A 26,727-nucleotide genomic window follows, 5' to 3' on the forward strand; every position below is an offset into this window, starting at 1 on the left:
TTCCAATCCTGTGTCTGCAGGTGCACGACTTTCATCGCCACAGCTGTACTGAAATCGCACCGTAATTAACCAATTAAAAATAAGGCAGTTGTGATTATTAAAGAACTGTTAGCTTAGTAAGCCATAGTTGCAAAATATTGACACAAATTATACACAGAAGAACTGGAAAACTTGGGAAAAATCAGCTTAGGTAATGGGGAAATGTAGGAATAAGTTAGACAAAACTGACCTTACAACTTGTCTCAGAATATGGACTTAAGAAAGGGATACATACATTTACAGCAACTGCAGATTTACAGGAAGTTTTTGGCAACATTCACTGGAATACTCTCTTTGAAATTCTGAAGGTCACATGGATAAAAATATAGAGTGAAATATTATTTACAACTTGGACCAAAACTAAACTGCAGTTGCATAAATTGAAGGACATGAAAGCGAGGCAGCAATAGAGCTGAGAGTGAGAGAGGGCTGTAGCCTATCTTCATATTATTTACTAGCTGTTATCTACAGCTGCACTCCCATATCAGTAGTTTTGTTATGATGAATGATGATGATGATTCACTTGAAAACATGCATTATATTTTCTTCTAACTCTTGATTCATTAAATTTGTAGAGAAGTAGTGTTTTTAGGGGTTCCCCTGGCTCAACTAGTAATGGAAATGAGATTTTTCCACCAGACAAATACATGCGAACCATTTCTTCCTTCCATTCCACCACATTTCAATGCCTAAATTTTGATCCATTCTGGTTAACCTTTTAAGTGGGCATGACGGATATATCCGTCCATGCTCTGCTATTGCACAGTGGGTTCGACGGATATATCCGCCCACTGCGTTCTGTGGCTAGTAGCTAGTGGGAATGACGAGTTATCGGCCTGCCGTTTGCACTGTGGTATTAGTTGAGCTTCGTCCACTAGATGGCAGCTCTTGTCACGCAACACAGCGTGTTCTAGGCTAGTTATGACATTGTCCACACGAGCACGCGTAGAGAAAATGCGTCCTGTGAAGCAGCCGCAAAAGCGCGCCTTTTCATCTGTGTTTACTGCAGCGTTAGTGAGCGATCTTTTGCAATGGCGAAAAGAAGTCGTTTATCAGATTCGGAGATTGAGAAGCTGCTTTTAGAAAGTGACGATAATTTCAGTGACAGTTCTGAAAGTTTTCAAGATACAGATGTTGAGGCTAGTGAAAGTGACTTCGATTCGGAAATATCTGACTACGAGACACTACTGCAGCAGACGGTACCTAGTGAATTTGTGTGTGCTAGTTCAAATCGTATTCAATATTTGTTCAGTGGTAATAGTGGTACAGTTGCGCCTCTAAAACACAACGATGTGATGAGTTGTTTTATGTGTTTTGTGGATGATGCTTTATACACAATGATAGCTGAACAGACAAACTTATATGCAGAACAGTTCATAGCTTCTCATCCCAATTTAGCAGCATGCTCCAGGGTTCACAATTGGCAGAATACTACACGCGATGAGGTAAAAACACTTATTGGAATGCTTGTACTTCAAGGAATTCTTCACAAACCAGACCACAAAATGTACTTTTCAAAGAGGGAATCAGCTGACACACCTTTCTTCAGGAAAGTGATGAGTAAAAAGTGGTTTCATCTTCTATTGAAATTCCTCCACTTTGCTGACAATATCTCATATGATCCACTAGGCACTATCAGCAGAAAACTATTCAAAATTCACCCCATTATGGAGCATCTGCATAGTAAATTCAGATCAGTATACATGCCAGAGAGGAACATCACTGTTGATGAATCGTTGTTGCTCTGGAAAGGGCGGCTTGGATGGAAGCAATGTATTCCATCAAAGCGTAGCAGATTTGGCATCAAATTGTACGAACTCTCTGCAAGCAGTTCCGGGTATGTATCGGACTTTATTGTTTACACTCGAAAGAACAATAATTATGGTAGCCACTATCCAGACGAAAAAATAACCTCTCAAATTGTTTTGGAGCTTGCACACGATCTACTCGGGAAAGGCCACTGTATTTATCTTGACAACTGGTACACCAGTACAGATTTGGTGGACAAATTAACCAGCAATAACACCGATGTTGTCGGCACAATGCAGCAAGACAGGAAGAGGTTCCCTGACTCCGTAAAAGAGGAAGAACTGAAGAAAGGGGAGTACATAACAGGGTACAAAGGCAAGCAGATGGTAATGAAATGGAAAGACAAAAGAGACGTTGTTATGGTCAGCACCTTCCATGACGATACATTTGTAAATGTAAAATCTCACCCTGGAGGCACCCCTTATCGTAGCACTGTCCGTGCGGGTGGGAGAGTTTGCGTGTTCCTGTGATGCTGAGAGCTATACCGGTGGTAGCGTAACTACAGGCAGATTCAACCTAGCCGGTCAGGTCTCAGCAGAGGAGCCAGACAAAGTGTGCCTCACAACGACCTACCGTCCTTTCTTCCCTTTCCCTTCCAGTCCCTTCCCTTTCCTTCTTCCCTTCTGTCAGTCTCTTCATCGGTGTAGGAGGCGGGTAATATCGATAGGTAAACACTCACGGCTTCTGTACCGACGAAGCAAGGCACTTGTGATGTGCTTAAGGGCGTATGTCAGGATACTTCCAGTGGTATATGGCCATTCACTGCATCCCATGCCTCTTGCCAGTCGTATCGGCCCTACGATCCACTGCCAACCAGAGGCAGAGGACGAGAGAGTGGATCTGCATCTGCGCAACTGATTGTCCACTTTAAACACCTTCACGTGCAGATGACTCCGGCAAAGTTTCATTGGACTTTGAGCTTTGAAAGTCCTGCGGTGATGGAGTACTGATGGTGAGGCAAGGGTTTGGTGTACCTGAACCTTAGTTGGTGCTCTGCACGTTAGGCGGTCAGATGGTGATGGTCGTTCTGGTACTCGTGAGAGACGGGAGGACTGGTTCAGCAGCTCATCAGACGACAAAGCAGCCCTATTTAGGATCGCTCTGCTTTCCCTAATCCAGGAAGGGGCCTAGAAAAGGTGGCCTAAACATAGCCCATCTCATCCCAGCACAAGTGGCAAACTGCGGTCACTTGTTCACTAACATATGCGGTCAAAAAAATAATAAAATAAACAGTTACCTTAAATATCTTATGATTGGAGTCTGGAACGTCCATACTTTACAGGATAACGACCATAATCAGTGCCCAGAGAGAAAGACAGGACTTATCGCAAGGGAATTGGCTCGATATAACATTGACATTACCGCCATAAGTGAAACACATCTTAGTGACTCTGGACAGTTATGTGAACCGCTCGGAGGTTATACCTACTACTGGAGTGGAAAATCATCCACTGAAAGGGCGGAAAGTGGGGTAGGCTCTGCCATACGCAATAAATTGACATGTTCACTAACAGAACTCCCAAAAGGTATCAGTGACAGAATAATAACACTCAGACTTCACCTGGCATCCAAGAAATATCTTCACTTGATCAATGTATACGCACCTACATTGCCATCTCCGGATGAAGATAAGAACAAGTTCTACCAAGACCTTCGACATGTCCTTAGGGATAATCCTTCTGCAGATAAACTTCTGTTACTTGGTGATTTTAATGCTCGTGTTGGGAATGATTTCAGTGCTTGGAATGGAGTCCTCGGTCGCCATGGGATTGGAAAATGCAACTCGAATGGTTTGGATCTTCTAACTCTATGTGCCGAGTTTGAACTCTGTCTGACAAATACATATTTTCATCTGCCCGAAAAATATAAAACGACATGGATGCATCCGCGATCTAAACACTGGCACCTTCTGGATTATATGATAGTACGGAAAAAAGATCTTGGTGACGTACTGGACACACGTGCAATGAGAGGTGCTCAGGGATGGACAGACCATCGACTCGTGAGGCCCAAATTAAAGATAACTTTGAAGGCACCAAGCCGAGCTTCACACAAAATACCAACAAAATTGTCCTGCAAAATCTTGGCCAATGATCAGACTATGAGAGCAAAACTGGATGAAAAATTTGGTGTCGATGGCCTTTTGATATCTGAATCTGCCCCTGTAGATGAACAGTGGAGTGCATACACTAGCAGACTGCGTGGCTGTGCTTCAGAAGTCTTGGGAAAGCCTCAGAAGAAGCACCAGGACTGGTTTGACGACTCAGATCCAGAGATCAGAAAGCTAATTAATGATTTCAGAACCTCTCTTTGCACCCCTGATGATAACAAGCGTAGAGCAGCGCATTACAATCTGAAAGTGAAGGTACGTTCTCTCAAAGACAGTTGGTGGGCAAATAAAGCAAATGAAATACAGTTATATGCCGACACACACCAAACGGGCAGATTCTTTGAGACCCTGAAAACTATCTTTGGTCCAAGAGTTGGGAAGATAGCATCAGTCTATAACAAAGATAAAAGTTGTCGACTGACGCAACAGAGTGACATCCTGTCTCGGTGGGTGGAACATTTTAATGACGTTCTTAATCCCGACCATCAGACAACCGATATTCCATACATAGAAGCTCTTGAAGACCTGCCAGTTGAGGAACAACTTGCAGATGCCCCTTCCTACGATGAATTCATTTCAGCACTGGCTAAGCTGAAAAATGACAAAACAGCAGGATTAGATAACTTGCCATCAGAGCTATATAAATATGGGGGGCCAAACATCAAGAAACCATTGTTTGCTCTGATCTTAAGGATTTGGGAGTATGAAATGATTCCACAAGACTGGAAAGATGCTTGTATTTCCAAGATCTATAAAGGCAAGGGTGATATATCAGACTGCAGCTCCCACAGGGGCATTTCTCTTCTCTCAGCAGCGGGAAAAGTCCTTGCCCACATAATTAACACCCGGTTAACACACTTTGCAGAAAAACTGCTACCAGAGACCCAGTGTGGCTTTCGCCCAAACAGAGGCACAGTAGATGCCATATTTGTTGTCAAACAAATGCAAGAGAAAAGCTTAGAGCAACATCGGCCTTTGTTCATGTACTTTGTAGACCTGGAAAAAGCTTTTGATCGTGTCCCACGGGAAGCTCTCTGGATCATACTAAAGAAAACTGGGTGCCCTGACAAAATTGTCAGTTTGATTCGGCAGTTTCATGAAAACATGATGGCAAAAATCCGCCAAGAGGACAAGCTCTCAGAACAGTTTCCCGTGAAAGGCTGTGTTCTGGCTCCCACACTCTTCTCACTATACTTCGAAGTTGTTATGAGAGACGCGACCAAAGCCTGTAGTAATCAAATTAGTCTCGACACAAGGACAGACAAAAGTGTCTTCAACATCTCTCGCCTCAGAACAAAAAGTCGCGTAATCAAACTATCCATCTTAGAGATTCTCTACGCGGATGATGTATGCATGATGGCTAATTCTTGCGAAACTCTTCAGACTTACATGAATCTGCTAAATGCCTCCTGCAGAAGATTTGGCTTAGCCATTAGCATCACTAAGACGCAAGTTCTCAAACAGCCACTTAGAGGTCTTAATGCAGATGACTCCAGTATTGAGATAAATAACAAACCCTTGCAAAATGTGTCAAATTTCAAATACCTGGGAAGCCAAATTAGAAGTGACAACAGCCTGACAACGGAAATCGCAGCGCGTATAGCCAGCGCAGCCTCAGCCTTCGGTAAGCTTAATGACCGAGTATGGAAATCACATGATCTCAAACTATAAACAAAAATTGCAGTCTACAAAGCAGTGGTATTATCCACCTTACTCTATGCCTCGGAAACCTGGTGCTGTTACAAAGCTGACATTAAGAAGCTAGATAAATTTCATCTTCGATGTCTGAGATCAATTCTGCGCATCAAATGGGAAGACCGTGTCCCAAACACGGAGATTTTGCACCGCGTGAAACTGGCTGGTATTGAAGCTTTAATAATGAAACATCAACTGAGATGGAGTGGTCACATAGTACGCATGGATGACAGTAGGCTACCTAAAGCGGTGTTCTACTCGCAGCTCTCGTGCGGGAAGAGGAGGAAAGGTGGTCAACACCTGCGATATAAAGACACCATTAAACGCCACCTTGCAGCCTGTGGCATTCCAAGCAACCGTTGGGAGGAGCTAGCATTGCGCCGATCGGAGTGGCGATCAACTGTACATAAGAGCATTGAACAATTCGAGCAAAAGCATCTAATGAACCTGGATGCTAAAAGAGAGATCCGAAAATCTCAGCTCAAGCCTGTCTACACGTATACTTACAAATCTGCTGGTCAACTTCACTGTGCTTCATGCAACAGGATATTTAAAGCGAAATTCGGATTCGCGAGCCACATCCGAGCCTACCACAACAAGGACAGAGAAGACTGACGGAGTCGCTGTCGCCGGACACGGCGAGGAGGACATCATCATCACCAAATGTAAAATCGAAGAAGGGAGTCGTTCAAAAGCCACAAGTTGTCGTTGACTACAACAAGAATATGGGGGGCGTGGATAGGTGCGATTCTCAGTTACAAAGCTACCAGATGGCCAGAAGCAGGCTGAAAAAATACTATCAGAAGATTTTCCGCCACTTGTTGGACATTGCATGCTACAATGCATACATTCTGTACAAGAAGCATGGTGGTGAACAAAGTAGAATGAGCTTCCTGATTAGTCTTGGTGAACAGTTGACCATATCTTCATCACATCAAGGGGCATCAGTAGGACGCCCACCTCGAACGCCAAAAGCAACATGCCTTACAGCCAGGCATTTTCCAGACCTTCTGCCACCCACAACGAAGAAAAGACCAACAAGGAGGTGTGTTGTGTGTACGAGAAAAGGCCTTCGCAAAGAGACTTCATACTGGTGCGCAGAATGTGAAGTTTACTTGTGGGCAGCACCTTCTTTTAAAATGTTTCACACTGAAAACGATATGTAATATTGTGAAAATACAGTTTTGTTAACTTCTGCAATATATTTTATTCATTTCCACCCAATATCAATTTAAATTCAACAATGAAAACGCGAAGGAAAACATGAGAACAGTGTGCAGCACCACCGCGAACAGGTGCGCTGGCGTATATTATCCACTGTGGAAGAGGTGCGCGCACACGCGCGTAAACTACCCACTTAACAGGTTAAGATGGCTAGCTGATGATTAACACAGTCAATTAATGGATCATAATCAAATGCAGCCTCACTCAAAGCCTCCCATGTTCTATAAGCAAAGGCACAACCAGCCTGTGATTGTCATACACCATTTAAATGATGCTATCGTTTTGAGTATTCAACTACCTCAGAAGCTCTAAGAGACGTGTGATGAGCAACATCTAAAATGTGACAAGCTCATGGCTGTTCTAATGTCTCTCCAGCTCTTAAGACTGTGTGGCATTCTGCATCTAAATGAAATTGCCCTGAGGGATGTTGGGTTTTAGTAACTTTCACAGATCAACCTCTCTTAGAACTATGCACTAAGTCATACTTATGTTTATGAGGTATACTGTAAAATAAATAATATATGTAATATATATTGTATATAATAATAGATGTAATAAGGTTTTTCTGGTGGTGTAATAATTTTAAATATGGTTCTTGGACTTACAATTGAAGTTTATTATTGTATCTCCACAATATTTCGCCATAAAAACTGTCCAGCTTCTCCAGGTGTTACAGCAATTCTTTTTAAAATTTAATTTCAGACACCATGCACACAAACAAACATAAGATTTCCATGGTTAAGGAATAAATTATGAACATTACAATACACCATCATCCATCCAAGTATTGTCTGCATCGCAATCATGTATACTATATTCAAAAATAGTAGTAATACTCAAAAAGATAATACAACCACTTCCTATGGCCATAAAAAATTTCGTCAGAATCAGTTTAGCAGTGTGGTCATGAAAACGTAATAGACATTTACTTCTGCATTTATAATACTAGTATAGATTAAATTTGTTCATTGAGAAAAAAGAAACCAAGGTGAAATCTGGAAAGAAAATTAAAGTTCAGGGGGGAAAGAAATAAAACTTCTAGTTTGCCAATGACACTGTAAGTCTGTCAGAGACAGCAAATGAGTTGGAATATCAGTTGAATAAAATGGACAGAGCCTTCAAAATAGGTTATAACATGAATATCAACAAAAGTAAAACAAGAGTGATGGAATGTAGTCAAATTAAAACAGGCAAGCTAAGGGAAGATTATGAAATGAGACACTGAATGTAGGAGAACAGTTTCTCTATTTGGGTAGCAAGATAAGTGACGAGATATAAAATGCAGACTGTCAATAGCAAAAAAGCGTTTCTGATGGAAACATATTTCATAACATCGAATGTAAATGAAGGTGCAAGTAAGTGTTATCTGAGTTCGGACAAGAAGAGAATAGAAAATTTTGAAATGTGGTATTACAAAAGACTAAGAGAGTAAATCGGATTAAATACATTAAGGTGACGAAAGTCACGGGATACCTCCTAATATTGTGCAGACTTCCTTTTGCCTGGCGTAGTGGAGGAACTCGACATGGCATGGATTCAACAAGTCACTGGAAGCTCCTTGTAGAAACACTGAGCCATACTACCTCAATATCTGTCAATAATTGTGAAAGTGTTGGCAGTGCATTATGTTGAGCATGAACTGACCTCTCCATTATGTCCTATAAATGTTCAAAGTGATTAACACTGGGTGATCTGGATGGCCAATTCATTCACTCAAACTGTCCATAATATTCTTCAGACACATCATGAGCAACTGTGGCCCGGTAATATGACATTGCGGTTTGGGAATGCAAAGTCCATGAATGGCTGCAAATGGTTTCCAGGTAGACGAACATAACCATTTCTGGTCAATGATTAGTTCACTTGGACCAGAGAACCCAGTCCATTCCATGTCAACACAGCCACTATTATGAAGCCACTACCAGATTGCATAGTGCCATGTTGACAACTTGAGTCCATGGTTTTGTGGGGTCTGCACCACACTTAAATCCTACCATCAGCTCTTACCAACTGAAATCGGGACTCATCTAAGTGGGCCACAGTTCTCCAGCCATCTAGGCTCCAATCAACATGGTCGCGAGCCCAGGAGAGGCATAGCAGGTGATGTCGTGCAGCTAACAAAGGCACTCCTGTCGGTCATCTGCTGTCACAGCCCATAAATGCCAAATTTCGCAGAACTGTCGTACATCCCACATTGATTTCTGCAGCTATTTCACTCAATGTTGCTTGTCTGTTAGCACTGATAACTCTATGCAAACATCACTGCTCTCAGTAGTTAAATGAAGATCGTCTATCACCATGTTGTTGATGGCGTGAGGGTGAGAGGTAATGCCTGAAATTTGGTTTTCTCAGGGCACTCTTGACACTATCAGTCTCAGAATATTAAATTTCCTAACGATTTCCAAAATGGAATGTCCCATGTCTCTAGTTCCAATTCCACTTTCAGAGTCTTATTAATATGGCTGCAAATAGTTTCCAGATAGATGAACATAACCATTTCTGGTCAATGATGGGTTCTCCGGTCGTGAGGCCATAAGCATGTCAAAAAACTTCCTTCATATGAATCATTTACAAATGACAGATCTGCCAATTCACTTTCCTTTTACACCTTGTGTATGCAGTACTACCATCCTCTGTACATGTGAATATCACTATCCCATGACTTTTTGTCACCTCAGGCAGCAGAATGGTCACACAGAGTTTTTTTGAATGCAGGTTCTCTGAATTTACCAAGCACGGTTTTGCAAACATCACTGTTTTTCTTATAAAAATCCTCATTTTGCATTACCAGACAATTCTGTTACATTTTGATATGGGCTAAAATATAATGCTTCCTTGGAGCACACTTGGTACTTTGCACACTATGTGATCAAAAGTATCTGGAGTGTGTGTGTGTTGGGGTTTATGGGCGCTCAACATCGAGGTCATCAGCGCCCTGACACACATTAAAAGGAACGAATGTGGAGAGACCTAATAAAACTGAAAAACACATGCAAAGAAAACAGGAAAAGAGGGAAATTACTACTTAAGAAAGTATAACCGAAGGGAAGGGAAAACAGAGCAACAAGAATGACACAGGAATGTGTCATTGGCTGGCCACTTACAGAAAAGATGGGCGAGCTTGTCACACAGTGAGAAAATTAAAATCCGCTCCCTAAAATCTTTGTAAAAACATTTGACAAGGCACAGAACTTTAAAACTTTAACCACATTCGTCCGAGTGTTGCCTAAAAGAGTTGGCAGGTCCGCTGGCAAATCAGCCGAGGCCCGCTGGTCAGAAAATAAAACACAATCCAGTAAAATGTGGCTCACAGTGACCTGGACGCCGCAAGCACCACTCAATGGAGGGTCTTCTCGCCGGAGCAGGAAGCCATGCGTCATAGGGCTGTGGCCTATTTGAAGCCGAGTGAGGAGAACCTCGTCCCGTCGATGGGGCTGAAAGGAAGTACACCACACACGCGTTGTGAGCTTGACTAGACGGAGCTTATTGTCAGTCACTTCCAGCCACTCATCCTCCCACCGACACATGACTCTGGAGCTCAACAGCGAGGTGAGTGCGTGCAACGGGATAGCACACTGAGATACGTGTGGATCAAGACACGCCTCCTTGGCTTCGAGATCTGCCCGTTCATTCCCAGCAATGCCGACATGCCCCGGAACCCAGCAGAAAGCTACAACCTTCCCTAGTCGCTGTAGTCGGAGGAGGGCATCCTGGATGGTCTGGACTACTTTATCCGCCGGATACAAACGGTGCAAGGATTGAAGGGCACTGAGTGAATCGGAACAGACAAGAAATTTAAGAGAGGAAGAAAGTCTCATCGGGTCCAGTGCCCGCAAGATCGCAGACAATTCTGCATCAAAGACAGTAAAAGTCTGAGGCAGGCGGACCTTGAGGACACGATCCGGAAAAACAACTGAGCAACCCACGGAATCCCCTTGTTTCGACCCATCCGTAAAAACAGCTACATAGTCGTGGTGCTCAGATAAAATAGCAGAAAATGCTGCATTAAAAACGGTGGCAGGAGTGCAATCTCTCTTGTACTGCAATAAATCTAAAATCACACGTGGCCTCTTCAGTAACCAGGGTGGCAGGCGGTTAAAACCCAGGATTTGGGGTTGTACAGACTCCACACCGAGGGACTCAAGCACACGGTGCACTCTGATCCCAAACGGCAACGTAGCCCGGGGACGACGGGAAAAAAGGCGATCCAGAGGTGGATGGGCAACAAGATGGTGAGCAGGCGAGCTGGGAGCTGCAAGAAACTTACAAGCTTGGCGCACCAGCAGGAGCTGCCGCCGGATGGTAAGTGGCGGTTCGCCAGCCTCAGCACAGAGGCTGGGTACGGGACTGGTCCGATAAGCACCCGTAGCCAGTCGAATCCCAGCATGGTGAACAGCGTCAAGGATCCCCAAATAAGACGGCCTCGCTGACCCATATACTGTGCAGCCATAGTCCAGCCGTGAGCGCACGAAAGCTCGATAAAACTGAAGGAGACGCGCCCTGTCCGCTCCCCAAGACCTGTGGCTGAGGCACTTGAGGATGTTCAGTGCCTTCAGCGTTCTGGCTTTCAAGTCACGTAGGTGTGGCAACCATGACAACCTGGAGTCAAAAATGAGGCCTAGAAACCGCACTGTGTCTCCAAACTGTAGGACAGTATCCCCCATATGCAAGGCAGGCAACGTAAAAAGACGACGAGAACGATTAAAATGAACACAAACACACTTATCGGCAGAAAACCTAAAACCCGTCTTTGCAGCCCACTCCTCTAACCGCCGCACCGTTAGTTGCAATTGACGGCTCGCGGATGCAACACTAGAGGAGGAACAGAAAACAGCAAAGTCGTCCACAAACAAGGAGCACTGTACTGGACTCCGCACTGTAGACGTTATACTGTTGATTGCTATGGCAAAGAGGGTAACGCTTAAAACACTGCCCTGGGGGACACCGTTCTCTTGCTCAAAGCGATCAGACAGTGTGTTACCAACGCGGGTCCGAAAAAACCGCTGAGACAGGAAAGACCGAATGAAAATAGGGAGGCGGCCACGAAAGCCCCATTGATGCAGTTGTGCAAGAATACAGTGTCTCCAAGTAGTATCATATGCCTTACTGATATCAAAGAAGATACCGATACAGTGATGCTGACGGAGGAAAGCCTGCTGAATAGCCGCCTCGAGGAGGGTCAGGTTGTCGACTGTGGATCGAAATTTTCGGAATCCACACTGAAAGCGGCTAAGGAGCTGTCTGGTCTCTAGCAGCCAGACCAGACGACGGTTAACCATCCGTTCCAGGGTCTTTCCGACACAGCTTGTCAAGGCGATACTACGATAACTACTGGGACATGTGCGGTCCTTTCCTGGTTTGAGGAGAGGGATGAGGATTGCCTCCCTCCACGAGGTTGGGAACACTCCCGTGTGCCATATCAGATTAAAACATTCAAGGAGGATTTCCTTTGACGCCGCTGGAAGATGTCTAAGCATGGAGTACCGGATGCGGTTGTAACCTGGTGCAGTGTCAGAAGTCTCAGTAAGAGCCGACTCAAGTTCCCACATGGAGAAAGGGGAGTTGTAGGCCTCAGAACCGTTCGACCGAAAGTTCAAATTCGCTCTTTCGACAGTCGCACGGTAGCGACGAAACGCTGGATCCTGGGTTGCAGTGGCAGTACTTTGTGCAAAATGCTCTGCCAGCGACTGAGCTATGGCGCTGGGTGTCGTTTGGAGGCATCCCTGGTTCTGGACTGCAGCTATTGGTAAACGGCTGCGTTTACCGGAAATCCTCCGGATGGCTTCCCATACCTTTGTGGAACAAGTGGAACGGTTGATGGAGTCCAGAAAATCCTGCCATGACCTTTTCTTGCTCTCTTTAATGACACGGCGTGCCCTGGCTCTCGCGATACGAAAGGCGGTAAGATTGACTGTTGTTGGGCGGCATTTAAATCGGCGAAGAGCTGCACGCCTGTCCCGGATTGCTGAACGGCACTCTTCTGTCCACCAAGGCACAAGGCGCCGCTTAAGAGTGCCAGAAGACTGTGGTATGGACAGGTCAGCAGCATGGTGGATCACAAGCGTGATGTGATCCACCCATTCCTGTACGCTGGTGTGGCGGTCAAAGACAGCCAACCGAGTGAACAGTGGCCAGTTAGCCCTGCCAATCATCCACGATGGTGGCCGCTGCTCCAGCAATACACCATCCAGGAGATGAATGCGGATAGGGAAGTGATCGCTGGAATGTAGGTCGTCAATGACCTCCCAGTGAATGGAGTCAGTGAGGGTTGGAGAGCAGAAAGATAGGTCAATGGCTGAGAATGACCCCGTAGCACTAGAGAAATGAGTCGGAGTACCTGTGTTGAGGATGCACAACACTTGAGATGTTAGGAGGCCCTCCAAAATTCGACCTCGAGCGCAAAGAGAAGTGGAGCCCCACAGGACATGATGGGCATTGAAGTCTCCCAGGAGGAGAAATGGGCGGGGGAGTTGGTCGATAAGGTTTGTGAGAGCCTCTAAGTTCACTGCATCCAGAGGGGGTAAATAAAGGGAGCAAACGGTAAGCCTCCGACCGGAATAAATTGCAACTGCAACTGCTTGCAGGTCAGTATCCAGGGGGAGAGCAGAGGAGTGGTGGTCATTATCGACAAACACAGCGACTCCGCCTTTGGCCCTGTCTCCAGTCAGGTCATCTTTGCGATACAACCTATAGCCCCTGAGTACAGGAGCATCAGATTGTTTGAGATGTGTTTCCTGTAAACACAAGCACAAGGGGCGTTGCTGTGCTAGGAGGTGCAGTTCCTCCACATGTGCCCGGAATCCATTCATGTTCCACTGTATAATGGGAGCCATCTATCAGGGCGGGAGTACCTTCAGTCGCACTTTCTGTCGGGGAGGAGAGCCCACAACAGGTGGAGGCTCAGTTTTGGGGCGAGACGATTGCCCCAGTCTGACATCTACCTCCATCGCCTCAGAAGAGGAGTCGAGAGAGACGTCAGAGAGAATGACATCCACATCAGCAGACTGTAGAACTTCAGTCTCCTTTAGTGGGCGAGTCTTCACCTTTGTCTTTGGCTTCGATTTTCTGGCCTGAGGTGGCATTGGAGCCAAAACCTCAGAAGCAGTAGGGGGTGTACCAGCACTAGGCAGTACACAAGACTGGACCCGGGAAGGGGCAGGAAGTTCCATGATGTCAGCTACCACAGCCTGGTCAGAAGGCCGGGAGGGAGCAGCAGGCTTCACAGGAATGGCAGCAGCACATGTACACTGACAAACGCAGGTGCTAGTGCTGACAGTAGCAACCTCCGTTTGGGTAGCGGCATCGGTTTTCAAGACAGGCTGTTTCAGAACGGAAGAAAAAGGAGGCAGCGAACGTGGGCGGCTGCATGGACTTGTAGATTTTCTTTGCCTCACCATACGGGATGCGTTTAGTGGTTTTAAGTTCCTGGATCTTCCGTTCCTCAAGGAAAACTGTGCATTCCCTACTCCACACAGGGTGATCCCCAGAGCAGTTCACACACTTGGGAGGAGAGGAGCAATCAACTCCCTCATGAGCGGCTTTACCACATTTCCCACAAGTGGCTTCCCCTTTACAGCCGAGAGTAGTGTGGCCAAAGTGTTGGCATTTAAAACACCGCATGGGGTTGGGGTAATAAGGCCGTACACTGAGACGTAGGAAACCTGCCTTCACATGCTCTGGCAATTTGGCGCTGTTAAATGTAAGAATAAAGGAGTCAGTTTTTATGAGAGCACCATCCACCCGTTTCATAACGTGTTGCACATCCACAATTCCTTCCCGGGACCATTCAGACTTCAGTTCGTCTTGGGGAATGTCGACGAGATCTGTGCAAGTCACAACACCCTTGTTGTAGTTCAAGGTGTTGTGAAAGTCAGTCTCTATCGCAAACTCCCCAAGAAAGTGTGCCTTCTGAAGGTTCTGGACTTGCTGGAAGCTAGATGTTTCAACCAGCAAGGTGCCATTGCGCAGGCGCTTTACAGACTTTAACGTGCCAGCAATGCCCTCTAAGCCCTTCTGTATATAAAATGGCGAAACTTTTTCAAAACTCCCATCTTTTCTTTTAATTATGAGAAACACATTCTGAGAAGCAGAATGCGTTCTGTTACTAGTACCTGAATCAGGAGGACTGGCTACACGAGCCCTCTTGTTAGATTGGGTGTTAGAACCTACCAGCGGCCCACCCTTTCCGCTGGGAGGAAAAGAAAAGTTCGAGGGTTCCATCTCGATCCCACGAGCAGCTAGGGAACTAAAGGTCCACTCAGACAGAGCCCCGCATGCCTGAGTAAGCCCTATACAACTGGGGTGTGGCAGGTGCCCCAGAGGTTGCCCGCTTGCGACTGTTCCACCTCAACAGCCATGCATCTCATAGGCGCGGAGCACACCGGAAGATTGAGGGTTTTTTTATAGAGGTTTGTTCCATCCTCGCGATCCGGGCGGCCAAGCCAAGATCCCCATTCCCTGAGACACACAACATTCCACCGCCGCGCCGCACGGTGGTCGCTGAAGTGTACTCAGAGCTTACGGTGACAGGGGACAGGTGGCGCTTACCAGTCCCCAGCTCAGGAACCCCGGGGTCGCCAAGCCCGTACCCAGCAAATGAATGCTGAGCCCCTGGGGGCAAAAGTATCTGGACACATGGCTGAAAATCATTTACAAGTTCATGGCACCCTCCATTGGTAATGCTGGAATTCAATATGGTGTTGACCCACCCTTAGCCTCGATGACAGCTTCCACTCTCGCAGGCATATGTTCAATCAGGTGCGGAAGGTTTCTTGGGGAATGGCAACCCCGTTCTTCATGGAGTGTGGCACTGAGGAGAGGTATTGATGTCAGTCGGTGAGGCCTGGCATGAAATCAGTGTTCCAAAACATTCCAAAGATGTTCCATAAGATTCAGGTCAGGACTCTGTGCAGGCCATTCCATTACAAGGATGTTATTGTCGTGTAACCACTCCACCACAGGCCGTGCATTATGAACAGGTGCTCGATCATGATGAAAGATGTGATCGCCATCCCCAATTGCGCTTCAACAGTGGGAAGCAAGAAGGTGCTTAAAACATCAATGTAGGCCTGTGCTGTGATAGTGTCATGCAAACAACAAGGGCTGCAAAGCCCCTCCATGAAAAACATGACCACACCATAACACTACCACCTTCGAATTTTACTTTTGGCACTACACACTCTGGCAGATCACGTTTACCAGGCATTCGCCATAGCCACACCCTGCCGTTGGATCGACACATTGTGTACCATGATTTGTCACTCCACACAACACTTTTCCACTGTTCAATCATGCAATGTTTACACTCCTTACACTAAGCGAGGCGTCATTTGGCATTTACTGGCATGATGTTGTGGCTTATGAGCAGCTGCTCAATCATGAAATCTAAGTTTTCTCACCTCCCGCCAAACTGTCATTGTACTTGCAGTTGATCCTGACGCAGTTTGGAATTCCTGTGTGATGGTCTGGAATGATGTCTGCCTATTACACATTACGACCCTCTTCAACTGTTGGCGGTCTCTGTCAGTAAACAGATGAGGTCAGTCTGTATGCTTTTGTGCTGTACACGTCCCTTCACATTTCCACTTCACTATCACATCAGAAACAGTGGACCTAGAGGTGTTCAGGAGTGTGGAAATCTCATGTACAGACATATGACACAAGTGACACCCAATCACCTGACCACGTTTGAAGTCCGTAAGTTTTGCGGAGTGCCCTATTCTGCTCTCTCACGATTTCTAATGACTACTGAGGTTGCTAATATGGAGTACCTGGCACTAGGTGGGAGCACAATGCATGTAATATGAGAAACATATGTTTTTGGGGGTGTCCTGATACTTTTGATCACAAAGTGTATGTTGTATCTTGGGTATCTGTTGACAATGTGACATAGTCTGTAAAGTCTTTGGAAGTCTACAAAGACTGATTGTACCTTTTCATCTACATCTACTGTCTGCAAGACATCAAGCATGAATAAAGCAATTTATATTTCACTTGAGGGTTCTTCTGAAGTCTATGCTGATACTATTAGAGATGCTTCTTTTCTTCTAGTTACAGCCTAATGTTTGTGTTAAGAGTATTCTCTAAGAAGCTATATCAGAAAAACATCAGCAATATTGGTTTGTTATTTACCACATAATGAAGATGTTAAGTCGCAGACAGACACAAAAAGTCTACTAAACAAGTAACTTTTGGCCTACATGCCTTCTTCTGAAATAGACAAAACACGTGTATGTGTGTGTGTTTTAACTATTTCAGAAGAAGGTTTTTTGGCCGAAAGCTTACTTTCTGAGTGGTCTTTTTGATGTGCCTGCCTGCGACTCATCATCTCCACTATATGGTGCATAGCAATCTATCATTTCATAATAAATAGTTTTTTCCATTGCTTAGTTTATTATTCTGTGCATTAATTCTCTTTTATAATGCCAGAATTGATTAAAGCAAGGAGGACTTTCTTCATCTGTCTACCAACATCTAACTACTGTTCTGCAGGAAGCCTGTTTTTATGCTGCCACAAGATAGAAGAAAAATACAGAGTGACAATTACTGAACGTAAATTTGTTACAAACTACAGTGTGCACACACTTTACTCAACATGTAAACGTTACTACAGATATTCAGATGTAGGTTATGACATGTTTGATATGCCTGCCATCCTTGGCGATGATGTGCTGCAGACAAATACTGAATTGCTGCATGACCTGTTGAAGTGTCGGAACATCGATGCTGAATTACCTGAATGGCTGTTTTCTAGTCAGTAATGGTTTTGGGGTTATTGCTGTACACCTTGTCTTTAATATAGCTCCACAAAAAGGAGTCTTATGTGTTCAGATCCAGAGAATATGGCAGCCAATCGAGGCCCAAGCCAGTGGTCTCTTGGTTCCAAGAGCTAGATTGCGGTCCCCAATGTGCTCCTCCAGGACATCAAACACTCTCCTACATCAATGAGTGGGGTTGAGCTCCATCTTGCATGAACCACATCTTGTCGAAATAAGGGCCACTTTGGATAAGGGGGATGAAATCATCTTCCAAAAACTTCACGTACCGTTCGGTAGTCACTGTGCCATCAAGGAATATTGCACTGATTATTCCGTGACTCGACATTGCATGCCACACTGTCACCAGTTGAGGATGACTTCTTGATCGCGAAATGCGGATTCTCAGTCGCACAAAATGCGCCAATTTTGCTTACTGAAGAACCCATCCAAGTCAAAGTGAGCCTCATCACTAAACCAAACCATACTGCGCACACTAATTCCCATCATCCCCTGCTGCCAACCATACAGTTTGAATGTCGTAACGCAAACCATTCAGAAGTTACGACGATTTCATTTTGTATAGTTCAATAACTGCCATACTGTACATGATTATGTTTGTAACAGAATGGGAATGAGACATGATAACATCTGTAAATGAGAAGGCATGGGGTTGAAAAAATGATTACACACTATGAAAAGAGATAAAATACTGGAAATAATGTAATGTAAATGAACCACTATACAAGCAAACATGATGACTGATCACTTTACATCAGAGAGTCGGAGAAAAATTTGAAGAATGTACTTATACAATAGAACTGTTAAATAACCCTACTCTTTTTTATACCACTGTGTGGAAATCACATCTTTCTCTCAGTAGCTGTTTCATATGAAAGCCAAAGTGCCCACAACTCCTAATCAACACATTCTGTTAACTATTTATGACCAAGTAAATAACAGTCAAACTGCCCATGTAGACAATTGCCATTACTGTCTTCAAGAAATCAGATATTAGTGATAATGCCTGTTTTATGCTTACTACATGGATGCAAGACTAAAAGGTTTATTTTAAAAGTGAGACTCCCCAGTTGAGAGTCCACTAATATTTACAATTTTCAGTTAGTCCCCAAGGAAAACAACAGCTAATCTGTACTGATTTCACATTATTTACACTATGTGATCAAAAGAATCCAGACAACCAAAAACATACGTTTTTCATATTAGATGCATTGTGCTGCCACCCACTGCCAGGTATTCCATATCAGTAACCTCAGTAGTCATTAGACATCATGAGAGAGCAGAATGGGGCGCTCTGCAAAACTCACAGACTTCAAACATGGTCAGGTGATTGGATGTCATTTGTGTCATATGTCTGTACATGAGATTTCCACACTCCTAAACATCCTTAGGTCTGCTATTTACGATGTGATACGGAAGAGGAAACATGAAGGGACATGTACAGCACAAAAGCGTACAGGCTGACCTCACCTGATGACTGACAGACCGCCAACAGTTGAAGAGGGTTGTAATGTGTAATAGGCAGACATCATCCCAGACCACCTCACAGGAATTCCAAACTGCATCAGGATTCACTGCAAGTACAATGACAGTTAGACGGGAGGTGAGAAAACTTGGATTTCATGGATGAGCGGCAGCTCATAAGCCACACATTGCACCGGTAAATGCCAGACGACGCCTCGCTTGGTGTAAGGAGTGTGGACATTGGATGATTGAACAGTGGAAAAAAGTTGTGTGGAGTGACGAATCATGGTACACAATGTGTCGATCCAATGGCAGGGTGTGGGTTTGACGAATGTCTGGTAAACGTCATCTGTCAGCGTGTGTAGTGCCAACAGTAAATTTGGAGGCGGTGGTGTTATGGTGTGGTCAGGTTTTTCATGGAGGGGGCTTGCACCCCTTATTGATTTGCGTGGCACTATCATAGCAAAGGCTTACATTGATGTTTTAAGCATCTTCTTGCTTCCATTGTTGAAGACCAATTTGGGGATGGCGATCACATCTTTCAACATGATTGAGCACCTGTACATAATGCACAGCCTGTGGTGGAGTGGTTACACGACAATAACATCCCTGTAATGGACTGGCCTGCACAGAGCCCTGACCTGAATCCTATAGAACACCTTTGGGATGTTTTGGAATGCCGACTTCATGCCAGACTTAACAACCGACATTGATACCTCTCCTCAGTGCAGCATTCCGTGAAGAATGTGCTGCCATTCCCCAAGAAACCTTCCAGCACCTGACTGAGCGTATGCCTGAGAGAGTGGGAGCTGTCATCGAGGCTGAGGGTGGGCCAACACCATATTTAATTCCAGCATTACCGATGTAGGGTGCCACGAACTTGTAAGTGATTTTCAGCCAGGTGTCTGGATACTTTTGATCACATAGAGTATTTGTTAGTTGTTACATGGAAACTACTTGTATTCACCTTTTGGCTATAGCTAAGTAAATATTTTGCATGGAGTGTTTCACATCACTATATCTGAACTAATTTTAAGATATAACAGAAAGCACTCCAGAGAACATGTTGCTGATGAGTAAATTTGGTATATCAAAAACTGAATAACTTACCACCAATTGTTATATGTTTCATGTACTTTGCCAACACATTTTCAGTGTCAAGGAAAGCTATAACTTGATGTCTAAATTTAATATCACAGTCTTTTTCTTCCTTATTCGGAGGTGTTTTCTGGCCTTGCTCTTCATATGCATTTATAAATTTCAGTGATTTGTGTCGTCCTGCCTGAGGGCTTGAGATTGCACTTTTTGTGGTACTAAAATGAAAAAAGAGCACATTTTTACAGGTATATTCAATTACATAAAATAAAAGGTATACACATGAAAATAAAACAAACACACCATTAAGATGAAAATTGATTTCTGGAATAGTGTGCAAATAAAAGCAACAATGGTATAGTCAAGTAAAATATTATTTTATCGCACATAAAGAAATAATATACTTATCAAGTGCATGCAAAAAACATGTAGAAAGATGCAAAACTGACACCTTCTGAAACCATGTGGTAAGGCTTAGAGATATAAGTAAAGTCAACCATATAAGTAAAGTCAGCCAAGATCTTGGGACAAGGATGACTTGTTGAAATGACAATGTGAGGGAGAAAATATCTTACTATTCCAGGCTAGGTCTGGAAACCTGAGAACTTGGAATTGGTGGAGAGGGTAGCAGGTGAGTCAGAGATCACTGGAAATATTTCACACGAGACAAAAAGAGGTCCTTAACTGCAGGAAAAATGTTGGAGGAGCAGCATAAAAACATAAGTACGAAAGAAGTGAAAAAGGAAGGATATATTAAAAAGAAAGATGGACAAGAATAGGATAAGAGCCTCATGTCAGGGAGAAAAAATTCTATGGCCAATTTCAGTTTTTCCTATTTCGGTCTTACTTTTTGCTAATTTTGGTACTGGTTTCTCACAGCTTATTTCTGAGGCACAGCAAGTTGTTTATTTTTTCCTTATTCCATTATTTTACAGTGTTACATTGAAAATTAAAATATACCTATCAAATACATTATGCTTTTTGACATCAAAATCAAGTTTATTTCTGGCATTGGCAGAAGGGAAAAAAGAAGAAAACATACAATTAAACCTATTAAATCTACTCAATTAAAGAAAAAATAACTCTCCAACCCAACACTCGAAAGTTTTTCAAAAGACAGTATTGTCCTAACTTCAAAGTGCTCTTATGTCGCAAATCTGTCAATACTTCACTATAGTGTTCATACACTGTCTTGGAGTCTAAATTTGAACATGGAAGGTTAACTGACTCCAGCACAACACCAGACATTTGACACTGTCCGCATTTCCTGCTGGCACGAAAAATTGTTTTTTCACTAAATTGTGAAGGGGTTTGTATCCCTTCAGAATATCTACACAGCTGAGACCTGCCATTCCAGGAATACTTAACAGACTCTGCCATGTCATCATCGTCATCCTAAGGTTGAAACAAGAACCTACAGCTGTAAACACAGTCTTGCAGAGCTCTGTGTCCTTGTTAGCCCAGTTTGAGAGGACAACCATGTTTTTCAGTGTGTCCTTCACTGGAGCCTACAAATTTCTAAAAAGTGTTAGTAATTTCAACACCAAAAATTCCTTTCCCACAATAATGAAGCAAAGTTTTAACTGGTGTCATCACATTTTCCAACATTTTTTGAAAAGAAGAAAAATGCATTTTGGTGAGATGTTTAATGTGGTGCATAAATTAAACTGCTGGTTTTCATGGTATACAAAGTACAAAAATGAAAACTACCAAATACAACACTTCACTTTCAAATGCATACAAATCAAAATGACATATGCTTGGTTGATTCTATCAGGCAATCACATACTGGACATGGTGTTACGCAAATGCGTTTTGGTAGTAAAACAGAACATTGACAATGCTTGTTTCAGTGTTTATTCTTTTTTTTTTTTTTTATTTTTTGTGATCGAAGTTTGCAGTGACAGCCTGATCTGTTGCATAGTCCGAGGTTTACATTAGGTTAACAAGAGATAATTTAGTTACAAGTTGGTGAAACCAATCAGATGATTACAAAAAAAGTAATCATACCCCTCATGGAACGTGATTTAGTTTATTTTATCATATATGATGATACTGATGTTTGGCTGTTGTCACATATTCTATGCTGTGATCAGCTGATAGCAACAAATGGAACAGATGAGTACCATATTTGGTGGTTTCCATACTTATATCTGAGCATTACAAAAATATGGAGTTTATGTGATGCACCGCATTAAAGATCTCTCCAATAGGCACCGACTACGGTAGGATTTAATGTATGAAATAATCTGGAAATGTGATGTTGGCAACTGAAACTGTTACCATAAATAAAGTTCATTGAATGTACTGTACTGTGTTTTTGTTCGATGTCACACACAGAGCCATGGTGCTTTACATGGGAAAAGAATTGTCATTTTAAGATTATATGCCTTGGAAAAAAAGCCAAAATCGTTTCAACATACAATACCTACCAGTTATTATCTGCTGTCCTCAGTTTAATGATATTTTTATACGTGATCAGAGAAACTGCAACATTTCATGGAAACCATCAATTTCATTTCTTTTTTCATTATATTTTGGCCCATAATTTTATTGTCCCTAACCATATGGGAAGAAAAAGGGTGGAATGAGTGTACAGTATGACCGAATTGTTGCAAATATTGTAGTAAAGAAGTGATAAAAGCTATTCTACGTATATGGTGTTGGAATAGTAATGCACAGGAGGGGAGGATGAGGATTTTGGAAAACCATAGTGATGTTGAAGACATTGATTAGTTCACTCCTTACTTGTATTGAATGATATTGTAAGTACCAGAGGTATCCACAGTATCTCTTTGTATATTGGGTGGTGAGGTAATCGATGGAATATATGACATTTATTATGGTACACAGAATAGAAGTCATCAATCTGATACCCAGTCATTACTGGTCAAGGCAGTGTTTAGTGCCTAGTACACAAAGTATGTGGGGAATACTGATAAGAGATGGAGTGGCATTAATGCTTACTAGGATTGTGTACAGTGGAAGTGGGACAAGCAAAAATTTATGACGACTAGAAAGATGTTTGTGTCTGAATCTATTAGACATCTTTCTGTACAACAGTTCACAGATGCCGATCCACCAGATACATATTAAGAGGGTGCAATGAATAAAGTAATTATGGGATGGTCAGGGTGGTTTGGTTTATGATTTTCAGAAAATGGTAGAATATGGTATGAGTGGTTTCAGTAAAATAAGGAGATCCCTGCATTCAGGTGAGTCTTTGGGAAGAGCATGCATTTTTAAAGTACAATTATTGGATGGTTTGAACCAGGGGAATCGAACCTTGATGGTAGATTCTTTAAGAAAGGTACCACAGAGCTGATGCAGCCATACCCTTACATACTTTTATTAATCAGGTACTACGAATGTTGAAAATTAGGTGGACTGATAAGGTAAGGAATGAGGAGGTTCTACGCAGAATCGGAGAGGAAAGGAATATGTGGAAAACACTGATAAGGAGAAGGGACAGGATGATAGGACATTTGCTAAGACATGAGAGAATGACTTCCATGGTACTAGAGGGAGCTGTAGAGGGCAAAAACTGTAGAGGAAGACAGAGATTGGAATACGTCAAGCAAATAATTGAGGACGTAGGTTGAAAGTGCTACTCCGAGATGAAGAGGTTAGCACAGGAAACGAATTTGTAGCGGGCCGCATCAAACCAGTCAGTAGACTGTTGTTCTTGTTCTTGTTTTGGGCTGTATGGCCCCTCAACAGCAAGGTTATCAGTGCCCATACAAATATTAAACAAAATGAAAAAGGAAAAGAAAAAGAGCTAAAATTGTTGGCACAATCACTCACTCATCCACTCACTCCTACCTCACTCATATTGATCCACACAATCACTCCACATAACATGCCTCAAAATAAAGGAGATACATTGAAAGGTGCTACAAAAGGGATGAAAACACATGTAAAAGAAGATGTAAAACAATGGCACAGGGAAATAAGAATAACTGACCACTTACATAAAACATGGGTGAGCCAGTCAGCTTGTTAACGCATTAAGAACATCTCCCTGCAATTTCCAGAAACAATGTGGACTGATCACCTTAAAAATTTTCAGTGTCACTTAAAAGAGAGGGCAGTTCTGTCGGCAAATCTGCTACTGTCCTTTGGTCCAAAAATAAAACACAGTCTAGTTATGATAATGCCACCTGGGTTCCGGTTTTCAGGCCTTGCAAGTATGGTAACCACAACAGTTTGGAGTAAAAAAAAAAAAAAAATGAGGCCGAAAAAACTAAATACTAAATATTTAGAATACCATCACACTTAAAATTGAAAACCTGTCTTTGCAGCCCACTCTTCAACCCGAAAATTGCAATTCACCGGTCACTGTTGCACCATGGGAGGAGGAATAGAAAACAACAAAATTGTCCACAAATAAGGAGCACGGTGCAGGACTCCATTCAGTAGATGTTATACAGTTCACAGCTATGGCAAAGAGGGTAACACTTATAACACTGTCCTGAGGAACACCATTTTCCTGCACAAAATGATCTGACAACGAGTCACCGACACACAACCTGAAAACTGCTTACAAAGACGATATAAAGATGGAGAGGTGGCCATGTTAGCAACACTGATTAAGTTGCTCTAGAACACTGTGTCGTCAAGTAGTGTCTTACACCTTACTCATGTCAAAGAAGACATTGAGAGGTGTTGTTGATGTAGGAAAGCCTGTTGAATAGCAGCCTCCAGCAGGGTTTGGTTGCTGAAAGTTGACCGAAATCTCCAGAATGCATAATGAGAGCGGCTAAGAAGTTGCTTCATCTCTAACAACCGGACCAGATGACAGTTAACATTTTGCTCCAATGTCTTTCCTACACAGCTAGTTAAGGTGACACTCCAGTAACTACTGGGACATATGAGATCCTTTCCTGGTTCGAGAAGAGGTATCAAAATTGCCTCTCTCCACAAGTTGGGAAAGTGACCTGTCTGCAATACCAAATTAAAACTTTTGAGGAGCACTTCCTTTGATATTGGTGGCAAATGTTGAAGCATGCAGTACTCTTATGTGGTCGTGACCGGGTGTAGCATCACGAGTTTCGGACAGTACCAATACCAGCTCCCACAAGGAGAAATGCCAGTTGCTAGACTCAGAATTGTGGGATCTTAAGTCCAACTTGTCCATCTCCACAGCCACATGGTAATGGAGAAATGCCGGATCCTGGATGACATTGCAGGGTTGCCACAAGTTTCCCCAATTGACATTCCCTGATTTCCACACAAGTTTTAGCATTTTTCTCTGACAAATTTTGAGATCTAACAAAGAGATAGAGGGGCTTGCCAGTACTTACCTCAGCTCAGTACAGCCAATAGATACACAAAAAACAGAACCAAAATTTACGTTCCAAATGTTCCTTCATCAGAGAGGAGAGAGGGGAAAGAAAGGGAAGAAGGGAAAGTAGATTCAGTTACTCACAACCCAGGTTATGAAGCAACAGGGAAAGGAAAACAGGGAGGGTAGCAAGGATGGAGGCATGGTTGTCAGAGGGAAGCCAAAGAGATTCTACTGTAAGTACTGTGCCAGCTTCAAACCAAAGAGGATGCATACAGAAATAAAGAGGTATATAGTATAAAGATAAACACAACTATGTAGGATGAAAAGATGCGTGAATGGCTAAAGAGGAAAGGGAAAGAGGAGAAGACTGGAGAGTAAATGGGAGTGAGGTGGTTTAACGTAGGTTCAGTCCAGGGGGATGGCGGGATGAAAGGATGTGTTGGAGTGCAAGTTCCCATCTCCGCAGTTCACAGGGACTGGTGTTGGGTGGGAGAAGCCAAATGGCACATACAGTGTAGCAGGTTCCTAGGTCCCTAGAATTATGCTGGAGGGCATGCTCCGCTACTGGGTATTGGACATCTCCTAGGCGGACAGTTCGTCTGTGTCCGTTCATGCGCTCAGCCAGTTTAGTTGTTGTCATACCGATGTAATAGGCTGTGCAATGCAGGCATGTCAGTTGATAAATGACATGTGTAGTTTCACATGTGGCCCTGCCTTGAATTGTGTATGTTTTACCAGTAGCGGGGCTGGAGTAGGTGGTTGTGGGGGGATGCATGGGGCAGGTTTTGCAGCGGGGTCGGTTACAGGGGTAGGAACCGCTGGGTAGAGAAGGTAGTCTGGGAATATTGTAGGGTTTAACAAGGATGTTATGGAGGTTAGGGGGGCGATGAAAGGCAACTCTGGGTGGTGTGGGGAGAATTTTGTCAAGGGATGATCTCATTTCAGGGGTTGACTTGAGAAAGTCATATCCTTGGCGGAGTAATTTGTTGATGTTTTCGAGGCCAGGATAATATTGGGTGACAAGGGGGATGCTTCTGTGTGGTCTGGGGATAGGAACATTGTTGTTGGACGGGGAGGAATGTATTGCTCGGGAGATCTGTTTGTGGACAAGGTCTGCAGGATAGTTGCGGGAGAGGAAAGCACTGGTTAGGTTACTGGTGTAATTGTTGTGGGATTCGTCACTGAAGCAGATACGTTTGCCACGAATACCTAGGCTGTAGGGAAGGGAG

At 43.5% G+C, this 26,727-nt stretch overlaps 1 protein-coding gene across 2 annotated transcripts in view; it reads right to left on the reverse strand.

The window, feature by feature from the left end:
• LOC126465022 (uncharacterized) overlaps positions 1-26,727 on the reverse strand; it is a 142,256-nt gene that overhangs the window by 37,597 nt on the left and 77,932 nt on the right. For both annotated transcript variants that reach the window (XM_050096275.1, XM_050096277.1), the window contains one exon: positions 20,227-20,429. In XM_050096275.1, the coding sequence (XP_049952232.1) occupies positions 20,227-20,429 (203 nt within the window). The remainder of the gene's footprint in view (positions 1-20,226; positions 20,430-26,727) is intronic.

Source organism: Schistocerca serialis, chromosome 1 (assembly GCF_023864345.2).
Source record: "Schistocerca serialis cubense isolate TAMUIC-IGC-003099 chromosome 1, iqSchSeri2.2, whole genome shotgun sequence".
NCBI lineage: Eukaryota > Metazoa > Arthropoda > Insecta > Orthoptera > Acrididae > Schistocerca > Schistocerca serialis.